The following is a 26,367-nucleotide window of genomic DNA, read 5'->3' on the forward strand; positions in this document are numbered from 1 at the left end:
TTACTAAATTTACATGAAAAAAAAAAAATAAGAAGTGCAGTAAAAGTGGAGGAAGGATTTACCCAAATTCATCGAGTAAAGGCTGTTAAATTTTAATTTTAACGTGCACGACTTCATTTCATGTAGCTTTAGGAGCTGAGCAAGTTTATGCATACGAGTATTTTGAAATCATATGCAGGATTTGTAAAAATCAAACTTACAGTGGTTCCCGACTCATGAGGAGCCACCGGAGGTTCCTTGGCTACGGGCGGCTTTGTCACTTTTCGCACTCGGCCGGCTGGTGGTCCTTGCTTGAGATCAACTTGAGCAGCTGCTCTGCCTGGTGCCATGGAGCGACTCGGCGCGACCTAGAAATTTTGGTTGCAGGCTAAAGTAGGTTTTGACACAATTTTGATGGTTAATATAATGATGGTATATTTACTAAATTTACATGAATATGAAAAATTATATCTACTTCAAAAATGAGAGACTGGAAGAGAGGAAAATTATAATATTGTTATTAGGATATTTGGAATAGGAACAGACTCAATTGGAGTTACAAGCACAAGCTTGAATCGGCTGCACTGGTAACGCGTGTTATTAGCATTGTGTATATTTCTGACAGCTTGAGAGGCTGGATGCTTGCAGGGCACAGTCGCGGTCATCCCAGAGAAGAGAAGCGTTAACCAATAGCAATCATATAAATTTTTTTCTCAAAATTAAAAATTTTAGTCATGTAATCTATTGTGAAAAGAAAGAACACGTTTTTAGCTACAACTTTTCCTTTAAGTTCTTCTTGCTTCAAAAATCTCAAATTTAAATGGGATTACTCCTAGCAAACCCTTTTATTTCTTACGTGTCCGTGTAAAAAAAATTATGAAATTTAAATCAGTTATTACAAGCAATTCTTTAACTTTTAATTTCCAAAATTTTATTCATTTTTCATAATATTTTTGGCATGACGTGATCTGGGTCAGGGTTCAACAGAATCGCAATCAACAATCAAATTTGAAGTAAAATAAGGGGTGGAGGAGGGATGCTTTCTCGGACAAAAAGAGAAAGGGGAAAATAAAAGGAATTCTTAATCTAGAGAATTGAGCTTTCCAAAAGTGTATTATTGCGGCTCGATTGCGGGTCAAATTATAATTCTGGGCGAAATTTATGTTTGAAAACGGTCAAATTTAAAAAAAAATTCTTGGTCTTATCACCAAGCTTGAAAATAACACACTGCCGTTGGGAGCAACAAAAGGTACACTGGCTGAAAGCTAGTTTAATGAGCTAGGATGCCGAAAATTCCCAGGTTTCTTTAATTTGGTGAACGAGTCGTCGTGTTTCAACAGATCTAAAATGTCGTTTTTGAGCCTATGAATCCCATTTTAGCCTGATGAAAAAGGTCCATTTTATAAATTTCCAAATAGAAATTCTTACGTTGCCACAATCTCGTCCATTGCTTTTGCTTGATTTGCGGGGTTTTTCTTGACTCCCGTCTTTTTTTCCTCTACGCCGGGGCATTTCTTGAGCCGATCTGATGTAAGCTTCACGCTGGAAATGAATCAAGACTGCATTATTTACTTAAAGAACAAGCACAATATTCGAATTAATTTGGATTGTTGAAAAGCGTTCTGATTGAGAGCAAAATTTTATTTTCATTCAATTAAGATAGCTGAAACAACAATCAAATTATGATTTCATTTATTGCGATATGCAAACTTAGTAATTTTGAAGTGCCAAAAGCTATGGATATTCCAATATCCATACCAAAAGCTTAGTTTGCACTTAAACTATATTTTCGCATGTGAGCAGAAGTAAATTTTTATGGGATTATGAAATTATTATCATTTGCATTGTATTTATTCATTTTTATTTTTCTATTGCAGCTAATTATAATAATCAGCGGTAAAAAATTATATTTTTAAATTTATTTATGTAAGAGGTGATGAAATTGAAATTCCTAAGAAACGGTTCACTAATTCAATAATTCAAGCAGAAAATTTTGAAGAAAATAGAGCGCAGATTGAAGACAAAGTTTTTACTGAATTCGTTTTTCCGGGCAATTGAGTGAGTCGCGAGACGAGATGAATTATCAGTAATTACAGTACGATAAGCCCCTATTTAATTTTAAAATGTACATAATTATATGCTGGCAATTAAAATAAACACAAATTCTAGCCCGTGCTAGATTTTCAGCAAATATACGGGTGCGCGTGTACATGCGACAAGGAAATTGTGCAGAGTGCAGCAATTCGATTCATGCGAAACCATCTTTCAAATATTCAAAAAATCCTTTTTTTTTAATATTCAATTCCATATATCATTCAATTTCGTACTCTTTTTTATCCATAAACTTTCGATCATTATTTTTGCTAGTGCTATGACACTATTAATTAGTGCATTATTTAATAAAAGAAAAAGTGAATGGTCTAATTTTGATCTAACTAAGCTGTGCATAATAAAATATCTTATAATATGCCGGATATAATATATCTTCATAAACATTTTTTATAATGCAATTGTCTTTTATTTATAATGACCTAATTTTTATTTGAATAAAATCTTTTATCAAAAATACAAGAAAAAGAAAACTAAATAAAAGTTGATTGCAGATTTATGAAGGGCTTTATCAAAAGAATATTCTGCTGTCTTGTTTTGTTTGAATTTTTATTAAACGCTTTTAGGAAATTAGTGTAATACCACTTGAACATGCAATTTTCTTCTATTCTGTTCTGAGTGACCTGCTTTTAATTTTCTTGACAGGAGGGAGCCTCGAGATCCACTTCTGCATTGCCAGCAGTGTGGCACTCGTCATTCAATAAACCCTTATTGAAAGGTGGGACAGCTGCGCGTATTTAATTCTCGTCAGACATAACTTATAAAACTGAATTTTTCTTCATGTATATAATTATGACATGATTTGAAACTAATTATAATGCATAATGCTCCAAATTAATAAAAGCAACAAGCATTACATGCTTGCGAGTGTACTCGCAAACTTGAGTAAACCTGTTGTACGATAGAATACTACAAACACATTGGATCGTGCTAAAAAAAAATTTGGATCGTTCCGTATAAGCAAATGCATATGCACACTAAAGGTTTGCTTGGCTGTCGGCTGGCGTGCGGAGCGAAATTCTGTATTGTTGTAAGATGTAATAATGAAGTAGTTTTGTTGTTGGCAATAAAGGAACCATTAATAATTAATATTAATAATATTACGTTTCCGATGACAATACCTGTACAGAATTTCACTCCGCACGCCAGCCGACAGCCAAGCAAACCTTTAGTGTGCAGATGCATTTGCTTATACGGAACGATCCAATTTTTTTTTTTAGCACGATCCAATGTGTTTGTAGTATTCTATCGTACAACAGGTTTACTCAAGTTTGCGAGTACACTCGCAAGCATGTAATGCTTGTTCAAACCAAAATGATTAAGCAGCGTTGATGTAGAAACTAGCAACCACATTGGTTTCTGAGCGTAAAACCCTGTGTTGACTTGGTATACTGTGAACGGTACGAAACGCGGAATCGTGCATCAAACGTAAAACCGCGAAACGCACCGAATCTTAATTCACGGGCAATCGTATTAAGCATAGACTGGTCGTAGAAAGGGATCGTTCGTTGGAGCGTATTGATGATAATTTGAAACGCTGTGATTGGTAACACATAGCATAAGTGGGATCGTGTTACAGTTCACTTAGAAAGTTAACGTGGAGCGTGGGATGGTAATAATCGTGAAACCGTAAAATATGCCAAATCGTAAATCACGTGCAATCATATTCAGCATCAGATCTAATTGCCCATTGGATCTTACTAAACATTGGTTCGCATTATACGCTGGATCGTATCATTCATCGGATCAAATCACAATTTTACTTATAAATGGTACTGGATGCAACATGGAATCGTATTATTTTGAAAACCGTGAAATATGCCATATCGAAATATATGTGCAATCGTATTCAGCATCGATCCGAACGTGGGATCTAGTTTTTCATTGGAAACATTGGTTAGTATTATACACTGGATCTCGTATCATTCATTAGATCATATGACTTAATATTGGAGCGTATTATTTATGTTTGACAATGATCTGTACAAAACGTAAAATCCTATTATTCTGGAAATCGTAAAAAAGGGCAAATCGTAATTAACGTGCAATCGTATTCAGCATTGATCCAAACGTGGGATCTTATTTTTCTTTGGAAACAATGATTGTATCATTTTTATTGTATCAAATCGCAAATCAGGCCGTATTGGAATCGTGAGCTGCATATGAAAGAAGCACTTGTTTGCAATTATTTCCTTGCGCTGGTTAGAAATCAAATTTTATTTTATAATACACCTTAATTTGGTCACGTGACTTTATTTAATTTAGTAGTATTGCTAAACTGAAGGATTGTCATAGGAAAGCCTAAGCGAAGGATTAACCACGTTCAGTTTAATATTGCTGAATATAAACATTAATTGCTATTGCTAAATTCCCCTTACATCACGTGTCCCCATTTCGTCAGCCCTTGGATCGTTCAGTGTGTTGGTTTGACCTCTGGCGCTGGTTCTCAAGGTGCATAAATTTTGTGAAGTGGATGAAAATAATTTTCATTTTTTATTGAAAACCACCTTAAACAGGTCACGTGACCTGGGAATTTCACTTTGGTAAATTCTGGAGGAAAAAATTGAAAGTTGATTTGAAGTGGAAATTTATAGAAATTAAATTCGTTGGAGGTGATTTTGAAAATATAATTTTACGTGACTTCCGCCTTAATGGCATCACGTAACCTCAAATTGCGGTGCAATTTGAAAACAGAATTTGAATTATAACTTAAGAATGTTATTGGCAGAAATCAATACAGTTGGCAGAACGGTTTGATTTTTCAAAATTTTCTAAGTAAATTTATGATACCTCCTTAATGAGGGTGTGCGACCTTCAAACATACCTTTAAAACCCTGCGGCGGATGGAATCTTTTCGATCTTGGAAGCTTTGGAAAAATTCTTGCTAGTGCCGGTTTGTCCAACAATCCATTTTTTCTCTCTCAAATAAATTGTTTTCAACGACTGGATTCCAACAATGCAACAATATGGACAAAGAAAAATAATCAAAAAAAGTTAGCGAAGGAGAAAATTATGATACGAGCACCTTATAATGACGATTTAATTTTTTTTTTTAATTTTAAATCCTACATAAATATGAAAGTCCTGTTGGAATTTTTTCTTTTTATAAAATTAACAAACTATGAAATTCATTATCTGGCTTGAAATTAGAAATTTATTACAAACGGAGCTACCGTGAAACAGCGCCCGTAGTTCGGTTCGACCACGAGCGCAAGGGTTGACGAAAGGGCGGCGCACTTGGTTCGACCTATCGTGCTGGTTATGATGGTGCAAAAATTTCCTTATGTGGATGGATTTTTTTTATTTTTCTTATAGAAAACTAATTAAGTCAAGACACGTGAGCTGGGAATTTCACCTTTCCAAACTGGGGAAAATGAATTATTTAATTTTAAAAATTTATAGAAGATAGTAAATTTGAAGGAATATAATATATATATATTTTTTAAATTTTTGTAAAAACTGTCATAAGAACCCATTTAAAATTTTTTAAATGATAAATTTGAATTTATTTAAAAAATAATTTTTTTTTAAATTTAAAAAAAAAAACTAATTTTTAATTATAAAACGACTTTAGTAAATATTTCTGCATAAAATTCACTTTCCGTTGCTGAAGAAAACCTCAGGAATTAATTACGAACGACATCCGATCGTCCGAACAGCTTTCCGACGACGGCATTTAATTGAAAAAAAAATCTTAAAAAACCGGTTTTGACCCCGGTGACCTCGAGGGGTGACCTTGGCCTCAAAATTGACCTCGGATTCGGGTCGGGCGCCGAAAAACACCCTGGGATCCCAAATTTCAGCGAGCCAGAGCGAGCCGAACGAAATTCGCGTGTTTTTCCTCATAAAAGTGGCACGCGCGACAAAGCGACCGGCTCCGCACTCGCCGTGCGAAAAAATGCAATTTTTGAAAAAAATTCTCCAATTTCCGGGCCGATTTTATTCGGCGTTTTGACGATTCCAGGGGTTTTGGCACACGCCGCGGCCGAATCCGCGCTCAAAATCGACCTGCGACCTTCGGAAAGGGTTGAACCTGAGCTCAGGGTGCCCAAAAGGTGGGAAGGGCGACCCTGAGCGCGGATCTGACGCCGGAATTGTGACGGGCGCCCGCGAATTAGTCTAGAACGAAATTTTCACTCATTACCATCAAAGGGCTGAATTAAACGGTGGGGCGGCCACGAGCGAGAAAATCAGGCGGCCGCAGGTACTCGAGCGGAAAATAAATTTCGATTTTTGAAAATTCGCAGCTCGGCCGCTATCAGAGGTAGCGATCTGAAATTTAAAACGCGCGTAGAACGGCCACTTTTCTAAATGGTCCTGTGGAAAAAACCCCGATTTTCAGCCCGATTGACCCTGAAAAAATTCGGCGAAAACCCAACCTTTGCGATTTTCATTATTTTTTCAGGGCTTACCCTGAGGATCGCCCCAAATTCGAAGATAGCCATTCTTCACGATTTTACACGAGGAATCGGAAAATGTGCGAGTTTTTGCCCTACGACCTGCGGAAGGTGGTCAGGTTGACCCTGAAATCGCTCAGGGCGGTACTTGACTTCCGCCTTAATGGCATCACGTAACATCAAATTCCGGTGCAATTTGAAAACTGAATTTGAATTATAACTTAAGAATGTTATTGGCAGAAATCAATACAGTTGGCAGAACGGTTTGATTTTTCAAAATTTTCTAAGTAAATTTATGATACCTCCTTAATGAGGGTGTGCGACCTTCAAACATACCTTTAAAACCCTGCGGCGGATGGAATCTTTTCGATCTTGGAAGCTTTGGAAAAATTCTTGCTAGTGCCGGTTTGTCCAACAATCCATTTTTTCTCTCTCAAATAAATTGTTTTCAACGACTGGATTCCAACAATGCAACAATATGGACAAAGAAAAATAATCAAAAAAAGTTAGCGAAGGAGAAAATTATGATACGAGCACCTTATAATGACGATTTAATTTTTTTTTTAATTTTAAATCCTACATAAATATGAAAGTCCTGTTGGAATTTTTTCTTTTTATAAAATAAACAAACTATGAAATTCATTATCTGGCTTGAAATTAGAAATTTATTACAAACGGAGCTACCGTGAAACAGCGCCCGTAGTTCGGTTCGACCACGAGCGCAAGGATTGACGAAAGGGCGGCGCACTTGGTTCGACCTATCGTGCTGGTTATGATGGTGCAAAAATTTCCTTATGTGGATGGATTTTTTTTATTTTTCTTATAGAAAACTAATTAAGTCAGGACACGTGAGCTGGGAATTTCACCTTTCCAAACTGGGGAAAATGAATTATTTAATTTTAAAAATTTATAGAAGATAGTAAATTTGAAGGAATATAATATATATATATTTTTTAAATTTTTGTAAAAACTGTCATAAGAACCCATTTAAAATTTTTTAAATGATAAATTTGAATTTATTTAAAAAATAATTTTTTTTTAAATTTAAAAAAAAAAACTAATTTTTAATTATAAAACGACTTTAGTAAATATTTCTGCATAAAATTCACTTTCCGTTGCTGAAGAAAACCTCAGGAATTAATTACGAACGACATCCGATCGTCCGAACAGCTTTCCGACGACGGCATTTAATTGAAAAAAAAATCTTAAAAAACCGGTTTTGACCCCGGTGACCTCGAGGGGTGACCTTGGCCTCAAAATTGACCTCGGATTCGGGTCGGGCGCCGAAAAACACCCTGGGATCCCAAATTTCAGCGAGCCAGAGCGAGCCGAACGAAATTCGCGTGTTTTTCCTCATAAAAGTGGCACGCGCGACAAAGCGACCGGCTCCGCACTCGCCGTGCGAAAAAATGCAATTTTTGAAAAAAATTCTCCAATTTCCGGGCCGATTTTATTCGGCGTTTTGACGATTCCAGGGGTTTTGGCACACGCCGCGGCCGAATCCGCGCTCAAAATCGACCTGCGACCTTCGGAAAGGGTTGAACCTGAGCTCAGGGTGCCCAAAAGGTGGGAAGGGCGACCCTGAGCGCGGATCTGACGCCGGAATTGTGACGGGCGCCCGCGAATTAGTCTAGAACGAAATTTTCACTCATTACCATCAAAGGGCTGAATTAAACGGTGGGGCGGCCACGAGCGAGAAAATCAGGCGGCCGCAGGTACTCGAGCGGAAAATAAATTTCGATTTTTGAAAATTCGCAGCTCGGCCGCTATCAGAGGTAGCGATCTGAAATTTAAAACGCGCGTAGAACGGCCACTTTTCTAAATGGTCCTGTGGAAAAAACCCCGATTTTCAGCCCGATTGACCCTGAAAAAATTCGGCGAAAACCCAACCTTTGCGATTTTCATTATTTTTTCAGGGCTTACCCTGAGGATCGCCCCAAATTCGAAGATAGCCATTCTTCACGATTTTACACGAGGAATCGGAAAATGTGCGAGTTTTTGCCCTACGACCTGCGGAAGGTGGTCAGGTTGACCCTGAAATCGCTCAGGGCGGTACTTGACTTCCGCCTTAATGGCATCACGTAACATCAAATTCCGGTGCAATTTGAAAACTGAATTTGAATTATAACTTAAGAATGTTATTGGCAGAAATCAATACAGTTGGCAGAACGGTTTGATTTTTCAAAATTTTCTAAGTAAATTTATGATACCTCCTTAATGAGGGTGTGCGACCTTCAAACATACCTTTAAAACCCTGCGGCGGATGGAATCTTTTCGATCTTGGAAGCTTTGGAAAAATTCTTGCTAGTGCCGGTTTGTCCAACAATCCATTTTTTCTCTCTCAAATAAATTGTTTTCAACGACTGGATTCCAACAATGCAACAATATGGACAAAGAAAAATAATCAAAAAAAGTTAGCGAAGGAGAAAATTATGATACGAGCACCTTATAATGACGATTTAATTTTTTTTTTTAATTTTAAATCCTACATAAATATGAAAGTCCTGTTGGAATTTTTTCTTTTTATAAAATAAACAAACTATGAAATTCATTATCTGGCTTGAAATTAGAAATTTATTACAAACGGAGCTACCGTGAAACAGCGCCCGTAGTTCGGTTCGACCACGAGCGCAAGGGTTGACGAAAGGGCGGCGCACTTGGTTCGACCTATCGTGCTGGTTATGATGGTGCAAAAATTTCCTTATGTGGATGGATTTTTTTTATTTTTCTTATAGAAAACTAATTAAGTCAGGACACGTGAGCTGGGAATTTCACCTTTCCAAACTGGGGAAAATGAATTATTTATTTTAAAAATTTATAGAAGATAGTAAATTTGAAGGAATATATATATATATTTTTTAAATTTTTGTAAAAAAATTTATTTTTAATTAAAAACTGTCATAAGAACCCATTTGAAATTTTTAAAATGATAAATTTGAATTTATTTAAAAAATAATTTTTTTTTTAATTTAAAAAAAAAACTAATTTTTAATTATAATAACGACTTTAGTAAATATTTCTGCATAAAATTCACTTTCCGTTGCTGAAGAAAACCTCAGGAATTAATTACGAACGACATCCGATCGTCCGAACAGCTTTCCGACGACGGCATTTAATTGAAAAAAAAATCTTAAAAAACCGGTTTTGACCCCGGTGACCTCGAGGGGTGACCTTGGCCTCAAAATTGACCTCGGATTCGGGTCGGGCGCCGAAAAACACCCTGGGATCCCAAATTTCAGCGAGCCAGAGCGAGCCGAACGAAATTCGCGTGTTTTTCCTCATAAAAGTGGCACGCGCGACAAAGCGACCGGCTCCGCACTCGCCGTGCGAAAAAATGCAATTTTTGAAAAAAATTCTCCAATTTCCGGGCCGATTTTATTCGGCGTTTTGACGATTCCAGGGGTTTTGGCACACGCCGCGGCCGAATCCGCGCTCAAAATCGACCTGCGACCTTCGGAAAGGGTTGAACCTGAGCTCAGGGTGCCCAAAAGGTGGGAAGGGCGACCCTGAGCGCGGATCTGACGCCGGAATTGTGACGGGCGCCCGCGAATTAGTCTAGAACGAAATTTTCACTCATTACCATCAAAGGGCTGAATTAAACGGTGGGGCGGCCACGAGCGAGAAAATCAGGCGGCCGCAGGTACTCGAGCGGAAAATAAATTTCGATTTTTGAAAATTCGCAGCTCGGCCGCTATCAGAGGTAGCGATCTGAAATTTAAAACGCGCGTAGAACGGCCACTTTTCTAAATGGTCCTGTGGAAAAAACCCCGATTTTCAGCCCGATTGACCCTGAAAAAATTCGGCGAAAACCCAACCTTTGCGATTTTCATTATTTTTTCAGGGCTTACCCTGAGGATCGCCCCAAATTCGAAGATAGCCATTCTTCACGATTTTACACGAGGAATCGGAAAATGTGCGAGTTTTTGCCCTACGACCTGCGGAAGGTGGTCAGGTTGACCCTGAAATCGCTCAGGGCGGTACTTGACTTCCGCCTTAATGGCATCACGTAACATCAAATTCCGGTGCAATTTGAAAACTGAATTTGAATTATAACTTAAGAATGTTATTGGCAGAAATCAATACAGTTGGCAGAACGGTTTGATTTTTCAAAATTTTCTAAGTAAATTTATGATACCTCCTTAATGAGGGTGTGCGACCTTCAAACATACCTTTAAAACCCTGCGGCGGATGGAATCTTTTCGATCTTGGAAGCTTTGGAAAAATTCTTGCTAGTGCCGGTTTGTCCAACAATCCATTTTTTCTCTCTCAAATAAATTGTTTTCAACGACTGGATTCCAACAATGCAACAATATGGACAAAGAAAAATAATCAAAAAAAGTTAGCGAAGGAGAAAATTATGATACGAGCACCTTATAATGACGATTTAATTTTTTTTTTTAATTTTAAATCCTACATAAATATGAAAGTCCTGTTGGAATTTTTTCTTTTTATAAAATAAACAAACTATGAAATTCATTATCTGGCTTGAAATTAGAAATTTATTACAAACGGAGCTACCGTGAAACAGCGCCCGTAGTTCGGTTCGACCACGAGCGCAAGGATTGACGAAAGGGCGGCGCACTTGGTTCGACCTATCGTGCTGGTTATGATGGTGCAAAAATTTCCTTATGTGGATGGATTTTTTTTATTTTTCTTATAGAAAACTAATTAAGTCAGGACACGTGAGCTGGGAATTTCACCTTTCCAAACTGGGGAAAATGAATTATTTAATTTTAAAAATTTATAGAAGATAGTAAATTTGAAGGAATATATATATATATTTTTTAAATTTTTGTAAAAACTGTCATAAGAACCCATTTGAAATTTTTAAAATGATAAATTTGAATTTATTTAAAAAATAATTTTTTTTTAAATTTAAAAAAAAAACTAATTTTTAATTATAAAACGACTTTAGTAAATATTTCTGCATAAAATTCACTTTCCGTTGCTGAAGAAAACCTCAGGAATTAATTACGAACGACATCCGATCGTCCGAACAGCTTTCCGACGACGGCATTTAATTGAAAAAAAAAATCTTAAAAAACCGGTTTTGACCCCGGTGACCTCGAGGGGTGACCTTGGCCTCAAAATTGACCTCGGATTCGGGTCGGGCGCCGAAAAACACCCTGGGATCCCAAATTTCAGCGAGCCAGAGCGAGCCGAACGAAATTCGCGTGTTTTTCCTCATAAAAGTGGCACGCGCGACAAAACGACCGGCTCCGCACTCGCCGTGCGAAAAAATGCAATTTTTGAAAAAAATTCTCCAATTTCCGGGCCGATTTTATTCGGCGTTTTGACGATTCCAGGGGTTTTGGCACACGCCGCGGCCGAATCCGCGCTCAAAATCGACCTGCGACCTTCGGAAAGGGTTGAACCTGAGCTCAGGGTGCCCAAAAGGTGGGAAGGGCGACCCTGAGCGCGGATCTGACGCCGGAATTGTGACGGGCGCCCGCGAATTAGTCTAGAACGAAATTTTCACTCATTACCATCAAAGGGCTGAATTAAACGGTGGGGCGGCCACGAGCGAGAAAATCAGGCGGCCGCAGGTACTCGAGCGGAAAATAAATTTCGATTTTTGAAAATTCGCAGCTCGGCCGCTATCAGAGGTAGCGATCTGAAATTTAAAACGCGCGTAGAACGGCCACTTTTCTAAATGGTCCTGTGGAAAAAACCCCGATTTTCAGCCCGATTGACCCTGAAAAAATTCGGCGAAAACCCAACCTTTGCGATTTTCATTATTTTTTCAGGGCTTACCCTGAGGATCGCCCCAAATTCGAAGATAGCCATTCTTCACGATTTTACACGAGGAATCGGAAAATGTGCGAGTTTTTGCCCTACGACCTGCGGAAGGTGGTCAGGTTGACCCTGAAATCGCTCAGGGCGGTACTTGACTTCCGCCTTAATGGCATCACGTAACATCAAATTCCGGTGCAATTTGAAAACTGAATTTGAATTATAACTTAAGAATGTTATTGGCAGAAATCAATACAGTTGGCAGAACGGTTTGATTTTTCAAAATTTTCTAAGTAAATTTATGATACCTCCTTAATGAGGGTGTGCGACCTTCAAACATACCTTTAAAACCCTGCGGCGGATGGAATCTTTTCGATCTTGGAAGCTTTGGAAAAATTCTTGCTAGTGCCGGTTTGTCCAACAATCCATTTTTTCTCTCTCAAATAAATTGTTTTCAACGACTGGATTCCAACAATGCAACAATATGGACAAAGAAAAATAATCAAAAAAAGTTAGCGAAGGAGAAAATTATGATACGAGCACCTTATAATGACGATTTAAATTTTTTTTTTAATTTTAAATCCTACATAAATATGAAAGTCCTGTTGGAATTTTTTCTTTTTATAAAATAAACAAACTATGAAATTCATTATCTGGCTTGAAATTAGAAATTTATTACAAACGGAGCTACCGTGAAACAGCGCCCGTAGTTCGGTTCGACCACGAGCGCAAGGGTTGACGAAAGGGCGGCGCACTTGGTTCGACCTATCGTGCTGGTTATGATGGTGCAAAAATTTCCTTATGTGGATGGATTTTTTTTATTTTTCTTATAGAAAACTAATTAAGTCAGGACACGTGAGCTGGGAATTTCACCTTTCCAAACTGGGGAAAATGAATTATTTAATTTTAAAAATTTATAGAAGATAGTAAATTTGAAGGAATATATATATATATTTTTTAAATTTTTGTAAAAACTGTCATAAGAACCCATTTGAAATTTTTAAAATGATAAATTTGAATTTATTTAAAAAATAATTTTTTTTTAAATTTAAAAAAAAAACTAATTTTTAATTATAAAACGACTTTAGTAAATATTTCTGCATAAAATTCACTTTCCGTTGCTGAAGAAAACCTCAGGAATTAATTACGAACGACATCCGATCGTCCGAACAGCTTTCCGACGACGGCATTTAATTGAAAAAAAAAATCTTAAAAAACCGGTTTTGACCCCGGTGACCTCGAGGGGTGACCTTGGCCTCAAAATTGACCTCGGATTCGGGTCGGGCGCCGAAAAACACCCTGGGATCCCAAATTTCAGCGAGCCAGAGCGAGCCGAACGAAATTCGCGTGTTTTTCCTCATAAAAGTGGCACGCGCGACAAAACGACCGGCTCCACACTCGCCGTGCGAAAAAATGCAATTTTTGAAAAAAATTCTCCAATTTCCGGGCCGATTTTATTCGGCGTTTTGACGATTCCAGGGGTTTTGGCACACGCCGCGGCCGAATCCGCGCTCAAAATCGACCTGCGACCTTCGGAAAGGGTTGAACCTGAGCTCAGGGTGCCCAAAAGGTGGGAAGGGCGACCCTGAGCGCGGATCTGACGCCGGAATTGTGACGGGCGCCCGCGAATTAGTCTAGAACGAAATTTTCACTCATTACCATCAAAGGGCTGAATTAAACGGTGGGGCGGCCACGAGCGAGAAAATCAGGCGGCCGCAGGTACTCGAGCGGAAAATAAATTTCGATTTTTGAAAATTCGCAGCTCGGCCGCTATCAGAGGTAGCGATCTGAAATTTAAAACGCGCGTAGAACGGCCACTTTTCTAAATGGTCCTGTGGAAAAAACCCCGATTTTCAGCCCGATTGACCCTGAAAAAATTCGGCGAAAACCCAACCTTTGCGATTTTCATTATTTTTTCAGGGCTTACCCTGAGGATCGCCCCAAATTCGAAGATAGCCATTCTTCACGATTTTACACGAGGAATCGGAAAATGTGCGAGTTTTTGCCCTACGCCCTGCGGAAGGTGGTCAGGTTGACCCTGAAATCGCTCAGGGCGGTACTTGACTTCCGCCTTAATGGCATCACGTAACCTCAAATTCCGGTGCAATTTGAAAACTGAATTTGAATTATAACTTAAGAATGTTATTGGCAGAAATCAATACAGTTGGCAGAACGGTATGATTTTTCAAAATTTTCTAAGTAAATTTATGATACCTCCTTAATGAGGGTGTGCGACCTTCAAACATACCTTTAAAACCCTGCGGCGGATGGAATCTTTTCGATCTTGGAAGTTTGGAAAAATTCTTGCTAGTGCCGGTTTGTCCAACAATCCATTTTTTCTCTCTCAAATAAACTGTTTTCAACGACTGGATTCCAAAAATGCAACAATATGGACAAAGAAAAATAATCAAAAAAAGTTAGCGAAGGAGAAAATTATGATACGAGCACCTTATAATGACGATTTAATTTTTTTTTTTAATTTTAAATCCTACATAAATATGAAAGTCCTGTTGGAATTTTTTCTTTTTATAAAATAAACAAACTATGAAATTCATTATCTGGCTTGAAATTAGAAATTTATTACAAACGGAGCTACCGTGAAACAGCGCCCGTAGTTCGGTTCGACCACGAGCGCAAGGGTTGACGAAAGGGCGGCGCACTTGGTTCGACCTATCGTGCTGGTTATGATGGTGCAAAAATTTCCTTATGTGGATGGATTTTTTTTATTTTTCTTATAGAAAACTAATTAAGTCAGGACACGTGAGCTGGGAATTTCACCTTTCCGAACTGGGGAAAATGAATTATTTAATTTTAAAAATTTATAGAAGATAGTAAATTTGAAGGAATATATATATATTTTTTAAATTTTTGTAAAAAAATTTATTTTTAATTAAAAACTGTCATAAGAACCCATTTGAAATTTTTAAAATGATAAATTTGAATTTATTTAAAAAATAATTTTTTTTTTAATTTAAAAAAAAAACTAATTTTTAATTATAATAACGACTTTAGTAAATATTTCTGCATAAAATTCACTTTCCGTTGCTGAAGAAAACCTCAGGAATTAATTACGAACGACATCCGATCGTCCGAACAGCTTTCCGACGACGGCATTTAATTGAAAAAAAAATCTTAAAAAACCGGTTTTGACCCCGGTGACCTCGAGGGGTGACCTTGGCCTCAAAATTGACCTCGGATTCGGGTCGGGCGCCGAAAAACACCCTGGGATCCCAAATTTCAGCGAGCCAGAGCGAGCCGAACGAAATTCGCGTGTTTTTCCTCATAAAAGTGGCACGCGCGACAAAGCGACCGGCTCCGCACTCGCCGTGCGAAAAAATGCAATTTTTGAAAAAAATTCTCCAATTTCCGGGCCGATTTTATTCGGCGTTTTGACGATTCCAGGGGTTTTAGCACACGCCGCGGCCGAATCCGCGCTCAAAATCGACCTGCGACCTTCGGAAAGGGTTGAACCTGAGCTCAGGGTGCCCAAAAGGTGGGAAGGGCGACCCTGAGCGCGGATCTGACGCCGGAATTGTGACGGGCGCCCGCGAATTAGTCTAGAACGAAATTTTCACTCATTACCATCAAAGGGCTGAATTAAACGGTGGGGCGGCCACGAGCGAGAAAATCAGGCGGCCGCAGGTACTCGAGCGGAAAATAAATTTCGATTTTTGAAAATTCGCAGCTCGGCCGCTATCAGAGGTAGCGATCTGAAATTTAAAACGCGCGTAGAACGGCCACTTTTCTAAATGGTCCTGTGGAAAAAACCCCGATTTTCAGCCCGATTGACCCTGAAAAAATTCGGCGAAAACCCAACCTTTGCGATTTTCATTATTTTTTCAGGGCTTACCCTGAGGATCGCCCCAAATTCGAAGATAGCCATTCTTCACGATTTTACACGAGGAATCGGAAAATGTGCGAGTTTTTGCCCTACGACCTGCGGAAGGTGGTCAGGTTGACCCTGAAATCGCTCAGGGCGGTACTTGACTTCCGCCTTAATGGCATCACGTAACATCAAATTCCGGTGCAATTTGAAAACTGAATTTGAATTATAACTTAAGAATGTTATTGGCAGAAATCAATACAGTTGGCAGAACGGTATGATTTTTCAAAATTTTCTAAGTAAATTTATGATACCTCCTTAATGAGGGTGTGCGACCTTCAAACATACCTTTAAAACCCTGCGGCGGATGGAATCTTTTCGATCTTGGAAGTTTGGAAAAATTCTTGCTAGTGCCGGTTTGTCCAACAATCCATTTTTTCTCTCTCAAATAAACTGTTTTCAACGACTGGATTCCAACAATGCAACAATTTGGACAAAGAAAAATAATCAAAAAAAGTTAGCGAAGGAGAAAATTATGATACGAGCACCTTATAATGACGATTTAATTTTTTTTTTAATTTTAAATCCTACATAAATATGAAAGTCCTGTTGGAATTTTTTCTTTTTATAAAATAAACAAACTATGAAATTCATTATCTGGCTTGAAATTAGAAATTTATTACAAACGGAGCTACCGTGAAACAGCGCCCGTAGTTCGGTTCGACCACGAGCGCAAGGGTTGACGAAAGGGCGGCGCACTTGGTTCGACCTATCGTGCTGGTTATGATGGTGCAAAAATTTCCTTATGTGGATGGATTTTTTTTATTTTTCTTATAGAAAACTAATTAAGTCAGGACACGTGAGCTGGGAATTTCACCTTTCCGAACTGGGGAAAATGAATTATTTAATTTTAAAAATTTATAGAAGATAGTAAATTTGAAGGAATATATATATATTTTTTAAATTTTTGTAAAAAAATTTATTTTTAATTAAAAACTGTCATAAGAACCCATTTGAAATTTTTAAAATGATAAATTTGAATTTATTTAAAAAATAATTTTTTTTTTAATTTAAAAAAAAAACTAATTTTTAATTATAATAACGACTTTAGTAAATATTTCTGCATAAAATTCACTTTCCGTTGCTGAAGAAAACCTCAGGAATTAATTACGAACGACATCCGATCGTCCGAACAGCTTTCCGACGACGGCATTTAATTGAAAAAAAAAATCTTAAAAAACCGGTTTTGACCCCGGTGACCTCGAGGGGTGACCTTGGCCTCAAAATTGACCTCGGATTCGGGTCGGGCGCCGAAAAACACCCTGGGATCCCAAATTTCAGCGAGCCAGAGCGAGCCGAACGAAATTCGCGTGTTTTTCCTCATAACAGTGGCACGCGCGACAAAACGACCGGCTCCACACTCGCCGTGCGAAAAAATGCAATTTTTGAAAAAAATTCTCCAATTTCCGGGCCGATTTTATTCGGCGTTTTGACGATTCCAGGGGTTTTGGCACACGCCGCGGCCGAATCCGCGCTCAAAATCGACCTGCGACCTTCGGAAAGGGTTGAACCTGAGCTCAGGGTGCCCAAAAGGTGGGAAGGGCGACCCTGAGCGCGGATCTGACGCCGGAATTGTGACGGGCGCCCGCGAATTAGTCTAGAACGAAATTTTCACTCATTACCATCAAAGGGCTGAATTAAACGGTGGGGCGGCCACGAGCGAGAAAATCAGGCGGCCGCAGGTACTCGAGCGGAAAATAAATTTCGATTTTTGAAAATTCGCAGCTCGGCCGCTATCAGAGGTAGCGATCTGAAATTTAAAACGCGCGTAGAACGGCCACTTTTCTAAATGGTCCTGTGGAAAAAACCCCGATTTTCAGCCCGATTGACCCTGAAAAAATTCGGCGAAAACCCAACCTTTGCGATTTTCATTATTTTTTCAGGGCTTACCCTGAGGATCGCCCCAAATTCGAAGATAGCCATTCTTCACGATTTTACACGAGGAATCGGAAAATGTGCGAGTTTTTGCCCTACGCCCTGCGGAAGGTGGTCAGGTTGACCCTGAAATCGCTCAGGGCGGTACTTGACTTCCGCCTTAATGGCATCACGTAACCTCAAATTCCGGTGCAATTTGAAAACTGAATTTGAATTATAACTTAAGAATGTTATTGGCAGAAATCAATACAGTTGGCAGAACGGTATGATTTTTCAAAATTTTCTAAGTAAATTTATGATACCTCCTTAATGAGGGTGTGCGACCTTCAAACATACCTTTAAAACCCTGCGGCGGATGGAATCTTTTCGATCTTGGAAGTTTGGAAAAATTCTTGCTAGTGCCGGTTTGTCCAACAATCCATTTTTTCTCTCTTAAATAAATTGTTTTCAACGACTGAATTCCAACAATGCAACAATTTGGACAAAGAAAAATAATCAAAAAAAGTTAGCGAAGGAGAAAATTATGATACGAGCACCTTATAATGACGATTTAATTTTTTTTTTAATTTTAAATCCTACATAAATATGAAAGTCCTGTTGGAATTTTTTCTTTTTATAAAATAAACAAACTATGAAATTCATTATCTGGCTTGAAATTAGAAATTTATTACAAACGGAGCTACCGTGAAACAGCGCCCGTAGTTCGGTTCGACCACGAGCGCAAGGGTTGACGAAAGGGCGGCGCACTTGGTTCGACCTATCGTGCTGGTTATGATGGTGCAAAAATTTCCTTATGTGGATGGATTTTTTTTATTTTTCTTATAGAAAACTAATTAAGTCAGGACACGTGAGCTGGGAATTTCACCTTTCCGAACTGGGGAAAATGAATTATTTAATTTTAAAAATTTATAGAAGATAGTAAATTTTAAGGAATATATATATATTTTTTAAATTTTTGTAAAAAAATTTATTTTTAATTAAAAACTGTCATAAGAACCCATTTGAAATTTTTAAAATGATAAATTTGAATTTATTTAAAAAATAATTTTTTTTAAATTTAAAAAAAAACTAATTTTTAATTATAAAACGACTTTAGTAAATATTTCTGAAATCGCTCAGGGCGGCCCTGGAATTTTTTCGACCTCGGATTCGGGGTCGGGCCGCGGACTTTCCATAAGGAAGTGAACTCGGTTTTTTCGATTTTGGCCTCCTTGTACCTTAAATCGCAAAATTTTGTTTTCGCGATTTGCTCGAAAACTGTCAGTTTTAAATTTCTGAAAATTTAATCCCAGACTAATTGGAGGGCGAGGATTCCGAAAATGAGGTTGAAAAAAATTGTTCCTGGACTCGTTTTCGAGATATAGCGATTTGAAAATTTAAAACCGGTTTTTCTCCCGGAAATAACCGGTTTTGATGTAAATTTACCGGTTTTTCGGATTCGCGAGGGTCGATTTAGGCGAAGTTTCGGCGAGATTAGGACAGTTTGAAAATCGAAGAATTTCCAACTTTGGCCGCCCGTGGTGGCCGCCGGTTTGATATTTTGACGATTAAAAAAAACATGGCCAAAAAATTTTCGCATTTTGCATGTTGGAGATTTTTTTCGTCCCTTAAAGTAAGACAGTTGCAAAATGGTCTTATCGTATTAATTATTATTAAAGATTTTTTTCGTCCCTTAAGTCAGACACTTGCAAAAAGGTCTTAGTGTATTAATTATATTAAATAAATCTATGTGCATCATAAACAATTATTAAATTCTGTTATATTATCTTTTCTTAATTTCATTTTCAATGCAATAAAGAGTGCATGCAAGAATAGTGATTGAGGAATTACATAAACTGAATCAACTCTTGATCTTTAAAGGTAATGCAGCAATCAAGATACTCACTTGACAGAATAGCTGGGTCTGTGTCAATATTTTTGGTGGCCAAACTCAAATACTGGCAGACAAATTTAAACACTTGATTGTACAGCTGATCGTCTCTTCTATGATCATGTACAGCTCCAAGACCTTCGACCAAATTTCTGGCGTCTCAGGCTTTAAAATAGAGACTGGAGAGCCACTACTTTCCTTGCCAAAGAATGCAGCATCAGTACAACACAACTCTCTTATGAGATCTTTGTTGGCTGGATTCTTAGAGATCTTCGTAGCATTTGACTTGCTCTTTGTGTGTTGGCCAAATCTCCTCGCAGGCTCTGCAATTGCACTTTCCTTTGGTACCTTCAACTTCTGAATAGTAGAAGCGTCTAATTTGAAGAGGATTCTTGATGTAGTCAAGACCTTTGTCCAAGAGAATCTCCTCGATCGCCCTTTTTGATAGGCCTTCCAGCTTGCACAACTAATGTCTGTCGGTACATGCTGTGGACAGCATTGCAGTCGCAACCGCCTTTGATGGAATTATACATTAGATAGACCCCCAATCCAATTGGTCTTGACGATTGACAAACAAGCTTATTGTCAGTAGCAGAACATTGTGTCATTCATTGGCAGCCAGTTTGTATGCAGAACAAGCAAAGCTTTTTGCAAAAATTCAAACAAAGCCTGCTTCCTTTCTGTGGTGTTTGCCAGGCAATCGGCCACCACGTTCACGATGAACAAATTTGATGCATCCGAGACGAGGTAGTGGCCATCACTTCTAACTGGCATTTTCATAAGTTCCTTAATCTGCTCCGTGGCCTTATTTGAAAATTGGCCGTCAGGTGAGAGAGCTCTGATGCAATTTTCCAAGCCAAGACCAAATATCAATGCAAACGAGTAATTTATAATGTAGATGAAATCCATTTTGCTTTTTACTCCGTCTTCAAGAAGGGTTTTGATGAGCTTTTCCTTGGCTCTGCATTCATACCTGTGATACTTCTCCAAAGCTTCAGATTTGCATTCATCACTTCAGTAGCAAACCTGCAAAAATTTTCAAAAATTTCAATTATATGGCTGATGTTATAAATTGTAATAAATTAAATATATTTTACCCATATAGCATGTTTTGCAAGGGATCAAATTCACACAGAGCTTTAAGCATTTGCTGCAATGGATCCAGGAAGGTTCACCAACGTCAATCATATGGATGAGAATTTAAAAAATGCCGGCTCTTCAACAGCTAAGACATCACCTATAAGAGTTATAATTATTAAATAAAACGATCAACATCTACGATGTCAGAAACTAAAAGGTAGAAAAAAATCAGTTACCAATTTTCAGTTTTCTATTTGCAATCAGACTTTTCCCTCATTTTTTCAGATTAAGGGCTGCAGAAATCTTTGGGTCTTTTGGATTTGGACCGTGGCTCAGGGGAGGTGGTGCGACATATTCAATCTCAAATTTGGGCATTTTTGGCTTGCGATTCATTTTCAATTCAAGCATAAACCCTTTGATGGCCTTTGCCTCTGATTCACTATTCATCGCCAATCTTTTGATCGCTTGAACTGCAGCAAGTTGGTTCTCTTCAGCTTCAGCGGCTTTTATTTCCCAGCGCTTTGTTGCAGACGACCATCCGCATGTGCAGCTTGTGGGCCAGATTGTCAGGGTACTGGTTTTGAAGAGAAATTTTTGCATCACTGATGCATTCCTCGTAGTAGCCCAAAGCAAGCAGGACGGCACTCTTGTTGGCGTAGGCCAGACAACGAAGTTTGCTTCCAGCTGGTGCCATGGCCAAACTCTTCGTGTAAGCACAGATTGCATTCCAGTGGTCCCCGAGCTCAAGACACAAGTTTCCAATCTTCCTCAGTTTCTCTGGATCAGTATCAGGGATGGATTTGCCAATGCCAAACACTGCATTAGCTTCTTTGTCCAAAAGCTCTTTCATGTATTCACTGGAAAAATTAATTAAAGGCTAAAAAAATAATTTAAAAAATATTTATCTAAAAGATAAAAAATAAAATACTGAATATTTGAAATAATTAAAAAATTAATAAACAAATTCAAGTTGACTATTAATGAATAATAATTTGACATACCCCATTTTGGCGACTATCGTTCAGCAAATTTGGTATGCAGACATAAACAGCGTATATATTAATCTTGCATGAATAATCACGCCCGATAGTATAAGGAGGAAATTGGGCTGCCTTCGCTGTTCTTCGCGGTTGTTTTCGCACAGACCAAATAAACGACCAGACAGCGCAGACACCTGCACATAACAAAAGGAGATCATAAGAAGACAAGTAGTGTGATATTATTGCAATTTTATTTTTAAATTTTAAAATCTATAAAAATATCAGCCGAAGAAATTTTTGCAGTTATGATTAATGTTGTAAATGAAAATACTAATGTATACTCTGAATTATGTTTAAATAATGTTGATAATCAATCATGTACATAAAGTTGTATTGTGTAAATTTTATGATGATATTAAATTATATTTTTCTTTAAGCAATCTGCAGTTGAAATTAAACTCATGGGAATCTGTTCGCAAAGTGCGAAAAATACAAACAAGAATGTAAAAATTAAGTTATAAATAAGCGGGTCAAGGATTCAAAGCGAGTAATCATTACATAATTTTATAAAATAAATTTTTTTTATTTATATATTTTATTTTTTTCTTTCTAAATCCACCAAAAATGACTTCACCGCCTTCATCGGCATGCAATAAATTTGATAAATTTTAAAAACGTGGAAAGGAAAACACGTACATTATTATGATAAAATGTATTTGTGATATAATATTACAAGGACACGTACATACCTCCTCGTGGAGCCGCACTCTGCTCTTCTTTTGATTGTTTCTTGACTCTGAACTGAAAACTCTCTCTCCGTCTCTTCGCGTTCGCCGTCTGTTCTCTGCTGACGATTTTCTTTGGATTTTCTTGTTTCTGTTGGTAGAGCAACGAGCAAAAGTGGTATGGGTGGTTGGGTGACTTGGGTGGAATCTGAAGACTCCCTCCTTGCTCCCTCCGTCCAAAGTCCATTCACCTTACACGAGCGGAATTTGGCGATTTTGACAAGTTCAGACAAAACCCCAAGCGACGAGAGGCGAGATAGACGAAGAACCCACGAAAGGCCCAGTTCGCAAGCAAGACAATCTGGCTACGTTTCGTTCCGTTTTCTGTTTCTATCTACTCCGCAGTGCAGTTTCCGCACTTCTTTTTGAGCCGCGTCGCTGGCGTCGTTGCCACCTCTTGTTGACTTTGTTGACTTGTTCTTCGTAGGCCGCCGCCGACCGCCGACCTCTGCGGTCTCTCACCCCTTCCTGCCGGCGTAACTCCATTATAGTGACAATTGTGACATACACGTACGTAACTGTAAACTTTCAATTACTCTTTGTTGATAACTCAAAAAAAGGATAAAATCTTTTATTATATCACACTGCATGATAAATCGTTTTTTGTGTTGCGTTTCCGTTGAATGTACAACACACGCTTCCCCGATTTTTTTGTCTTGGTTTTGGTGTGGTTTATTTTTTGATGATCTATTTAAAATAAATCACGACAATTTAATTATGTTAGACTTTTAATTTTATAATTATACATTTCTAAATTTATTATAAATTTATTTACATTCTTTTTAGGTATACAGCATCAGTCTGTCAGAAGAGGAAACCTTTAGATATAAAGCGGCTGGTAAATTGATCAAAATGGCTTCAAATTCACAAACTCTCCAAAGGTATAGTAAAACATTATTATTCTTTTTTAAGTCCTGAATTACTTCCGCTCATTAGTACATTCTGCATTAAAATGCAATATCAAAATTTGTGTTTTTCATTTTATTATTAATTTATTAAGAAACAATAAATATTATGGCACATTGTCTTACAATATTACTTTTAGTTTCTCACTTTTATTTACTTAGATATATATGTTATTCATGATTGGAATTTATTTTTAAGATCGCTGCCAAATGCAACGATTGCCGCTGGAACTTCTCAGCAGCCTGCCGTGCCTGCAGTGGCCAGTAACAACAATTGGATCGAAGGCTTTGTCACAGAGCAAATCGACCCCAATGACAAGGATTTCAAATGGCTCATCAGTAAGGTCAAGAAATCTGGCGACTTGTTCACAGTCCACAAGGCAAGTAAATCTTTAATTTCGCCCGTTCGTTAGGCATCTTGATAACGGAAGCTTCGGTAACAAAATAAATAAATTATATTGTTGCACACACCATTTGTAACATAATTTAAAGGTACATAAATGATAGCTATTGTTTACAAATAATTATTCCCCTATCAAACTTTCATCATATTTTAAATCACAATATAGAAATAAATATATTTAAAGCTAAAAAATTTTGGCTTCTATTTCAGGCCTACAGGATTAAGAACAGTGCCACGTGGGCCTCGTATGTTGAGACTCGAAAGAAAATTTATGAAGAAATGGGAAGCAGCGAGCGTGTTCTCGAGAAGCGGCTATTCCACGGCTCTCCATTTTCCCTGAAGATTGCAGAAGAAGGCTTCAAACTGAGCTACGCCAGAAATGGTTCCTGCGGAGTCGGTTTGTTGCGAAAGTTATTTATGAAATAAAATATGCAGTGCGGTCTTTCAAATTCAATAGGTGTGTACTTCTCCAATCTGTCGTCTGAGAGCTACAGTTTCTCCATGAAGAACGGAGCCCAGACCTCCTACCACATGCTGATCTGCAGAGTTGCCCTGGGAAAAATGTCTTCTGGAACAACTGCTCTCACCCCTGGCTACCACAGTGTCAATTATGGCTCCAAATTTGTCGTGTATGATGAGAAGCAGGTAAATACTTTTTTTGTATCCCTGTTTATTTTTCTACCTTTATGCCTATATTTTATTGATATTTTATTTATTTGATTTTTTTATCTCTTTCAGGCCTACCCAAGCTTCTTGATTGAAATCAAACCGAAAAGCTGAAATTCAGTATTCCAACTTCCTACAGTTTGCCCAATGCAAACAGAATTAAATTAATTTTGCATGCAATTATGCTGTTCCAAATGAAATTCTAAACTGCAAGATTTGTATGATAATTCACATATTGTAAACTTATTGCTGCAAATTATGAAGAAATTATTGCAGTCAAAAATTGATCACTTCCCAATCAGCAATTTATGTTTTGAATATATTCTAAATTCCTGAATATTCGCTATATTAATCCAATGTTATAGCTAATGGCAACAATATTTACAAATATTGGGGAATATTCAAAAGTTTTCCTTGCTGATTGGGTTATATTATATATTAAACACCCAAAATTGAAAAACAAAAAAAACTATAATATGGGTTAAATGAAGTATTTTGAATTTTAAATGATGCCACCAAATCAGTGGTTTTAATTTTTACAGCACATGGATAAAACTTGAAAAGAAGGGAAGCTTTAAATTTTCAATAAACTTTGGTTCTATTTGAAGCTTCAATTCCACATCATTCAATTTTTTGTAATTAAACTTGTACTTTTTTTGTAACCATAAAATGATTTTAATTATTTCTAGCACTATTTAGTGCATTTAAATTCTGAGAAAAATTGAATGGTGTAATATTGATACGAACCAGCTGTGAATAATAAAATATCTTCTTGATTAATTTTTTATAATGCTTAAATTTAATTTTACCAAAATTAAAAACAAAAAATCTTATAAAAAAACTTGCACATGCAGATAAATTAAATATTTTATTGATAGCTGATTTTCAAAAGGTTGTTGTGGGATGTTGAAAGAAAATTCAGCTGTTTTGTTTGGTTTGAATTTTTATTAAATGCTTTTAGGACACGATACAACTTGAATAATACATGTAATTTTCTTCCAATCTGAGCGTCCTGCTTTTAGTTTTTTATTTTTTGTTAGAGCAGCTTCAGGAAGAGACAAAATTCACATTTTATTGGGCAGCAAATGTGGCTGGGCAGGTTCAGGTGCGAAATGAGCCTGACGAGGCACATTAGTGCGCAATTTACAATAGTCTTGTTTTCAGCAGTTGGGTCTCTTTTTTTATTCTTAAATTTTAATAGCGAGCCAAAGTTTGTTAGTTCACTTGCGTAACATTAGTGGTCGGAAGACATTGTTCCAATGAGCTGCATTGTTAGCATTTAATTTCAGCATTATTAATCCACCTACGATTGTTTCTTTTTTTATCACATCCCAATTTGCCTCATCTACTACAGCTTCTTTAATGCGAACAACAAAGGAGGCAGTTTTAGCAAAATAAATTATTATTTCATTTTCATTAAATGTGGATAATTCTCATGCCTCCCTATAATTAAAATTGTTTATTTACACACATTCAATAAATCAACATCCGTACCAATAATTTTGCTCGGAGCAACTTAAAATTTTTCTACTATTCTTTCTAAAATATCAAGGCACCTTCAAGTTTTCTGAGAGTTGCACCGTCTTCTGCGCATAGCACGTACTCGTCTTTTTCTAATCGTATAAAGTAGAAAATGTACAGTAGTGTGTGATTGTGTGGATCGCAAATCCTCCAATGGCTTTCTATTTCATAAAATTCATTC

General features: G+C 37.4%; 1 protein-coding gene and 1 long non-coding RNA gene across 3 annotated transcripts; one reads left to right on the forward strand and one right to left on the reverse strand.

The window, feature by feature from the left end:
- Nucleotides 1-207: 207 nt before the first annotated feature.
- LOC132199530 (uncharacterized) lies at nucleotides 208-23,014 on the reverse strand. 2 transcript variants are annotated; one of them, XR_009442108.1, is made up of 7 exons: nucleotides 22,656-23,014; nucleotides 21,928-22,100; nucleotides 21,163-21,783; nucleotides 20,944-21,083; nucleotides 19,862-20,872; nucleotides 1,408-1,521; nucleotides 208-347 (listed from the first exon to the last, which is right to left on the reverse strand). It is a non-coding gene; the product is annotated as an uncharacterized LOC132199530 (long non-coding RNA). The 2 variants fall into 2 exon arrangements; XR_009442107.1 differs by having other exon boundaries at nucleotides 22,652-23,014.
- Nucleotides 22,999-25,850, forward strand: LOC132199524 (uncharacterized). Its single transcript, XM_059624323.1, has 6 exons — nucleotides 22,999-23,201; nucleotides 23,478-23,572; nucleotides 23,796-23,976; nucleotides 24,210-24,396; nucleotides 24,457-24,644; nucleotides 24,738-25,850. The coding sequence occupies exons 2-6, from the start codon at nucleotides 23,544-23,546 to the stop codon at nucleotides 24,777-24,779; spliced, it is 627 nt and encodes a 208-aa protein (XP_059480306.1). The 5' UTR covers nucleotides 22,999-23,201; nucleotides 23,478-23,543; the 3' UTR covers nucleotides 24,780-25,850.
- Nucleotides 25,851-26,367: the final 517 nt, after the last annotated feature.

Source organism: Neocloeon triangulifer, unplaced genomic scaffold (genome assembly GCF_031216515.1).
Source record: "Neocloeon triangulifer isolate White Clay Creek 2 clone unplaced genomic scaffold, ASM3121651v1 ptg000014l, whole genome shotgun sequence".
Lineage (NCBI taxonomy): Eukaryota > Metazoa > Arthropoda > Insecta > Ephemeroptera > Baetidae > Neocloeon > Neocloeon triangulifer.

Coding starts and splice junctions, on each gene's coding strand:
- LOC132199524 (XM_059624323.1), top strand. CDS start 23,544: ATGGCTTCAAATTCACAAACTCTCCAAAG. Junction 23,573..23,795: donor AATTCACAAACTCTCCAAAG/GTATAGTAAAAC, acceptor TTTATTTTTAAG/ATCGCTGCCAAATGCAACGA. Junction 23,977..24,209: donor ACTTGTTCACAGTCCACAAG/GCAAGTAAATCT, acceptor CTTCTATTTCAG/GCCTACAGGATTAAGAACAG.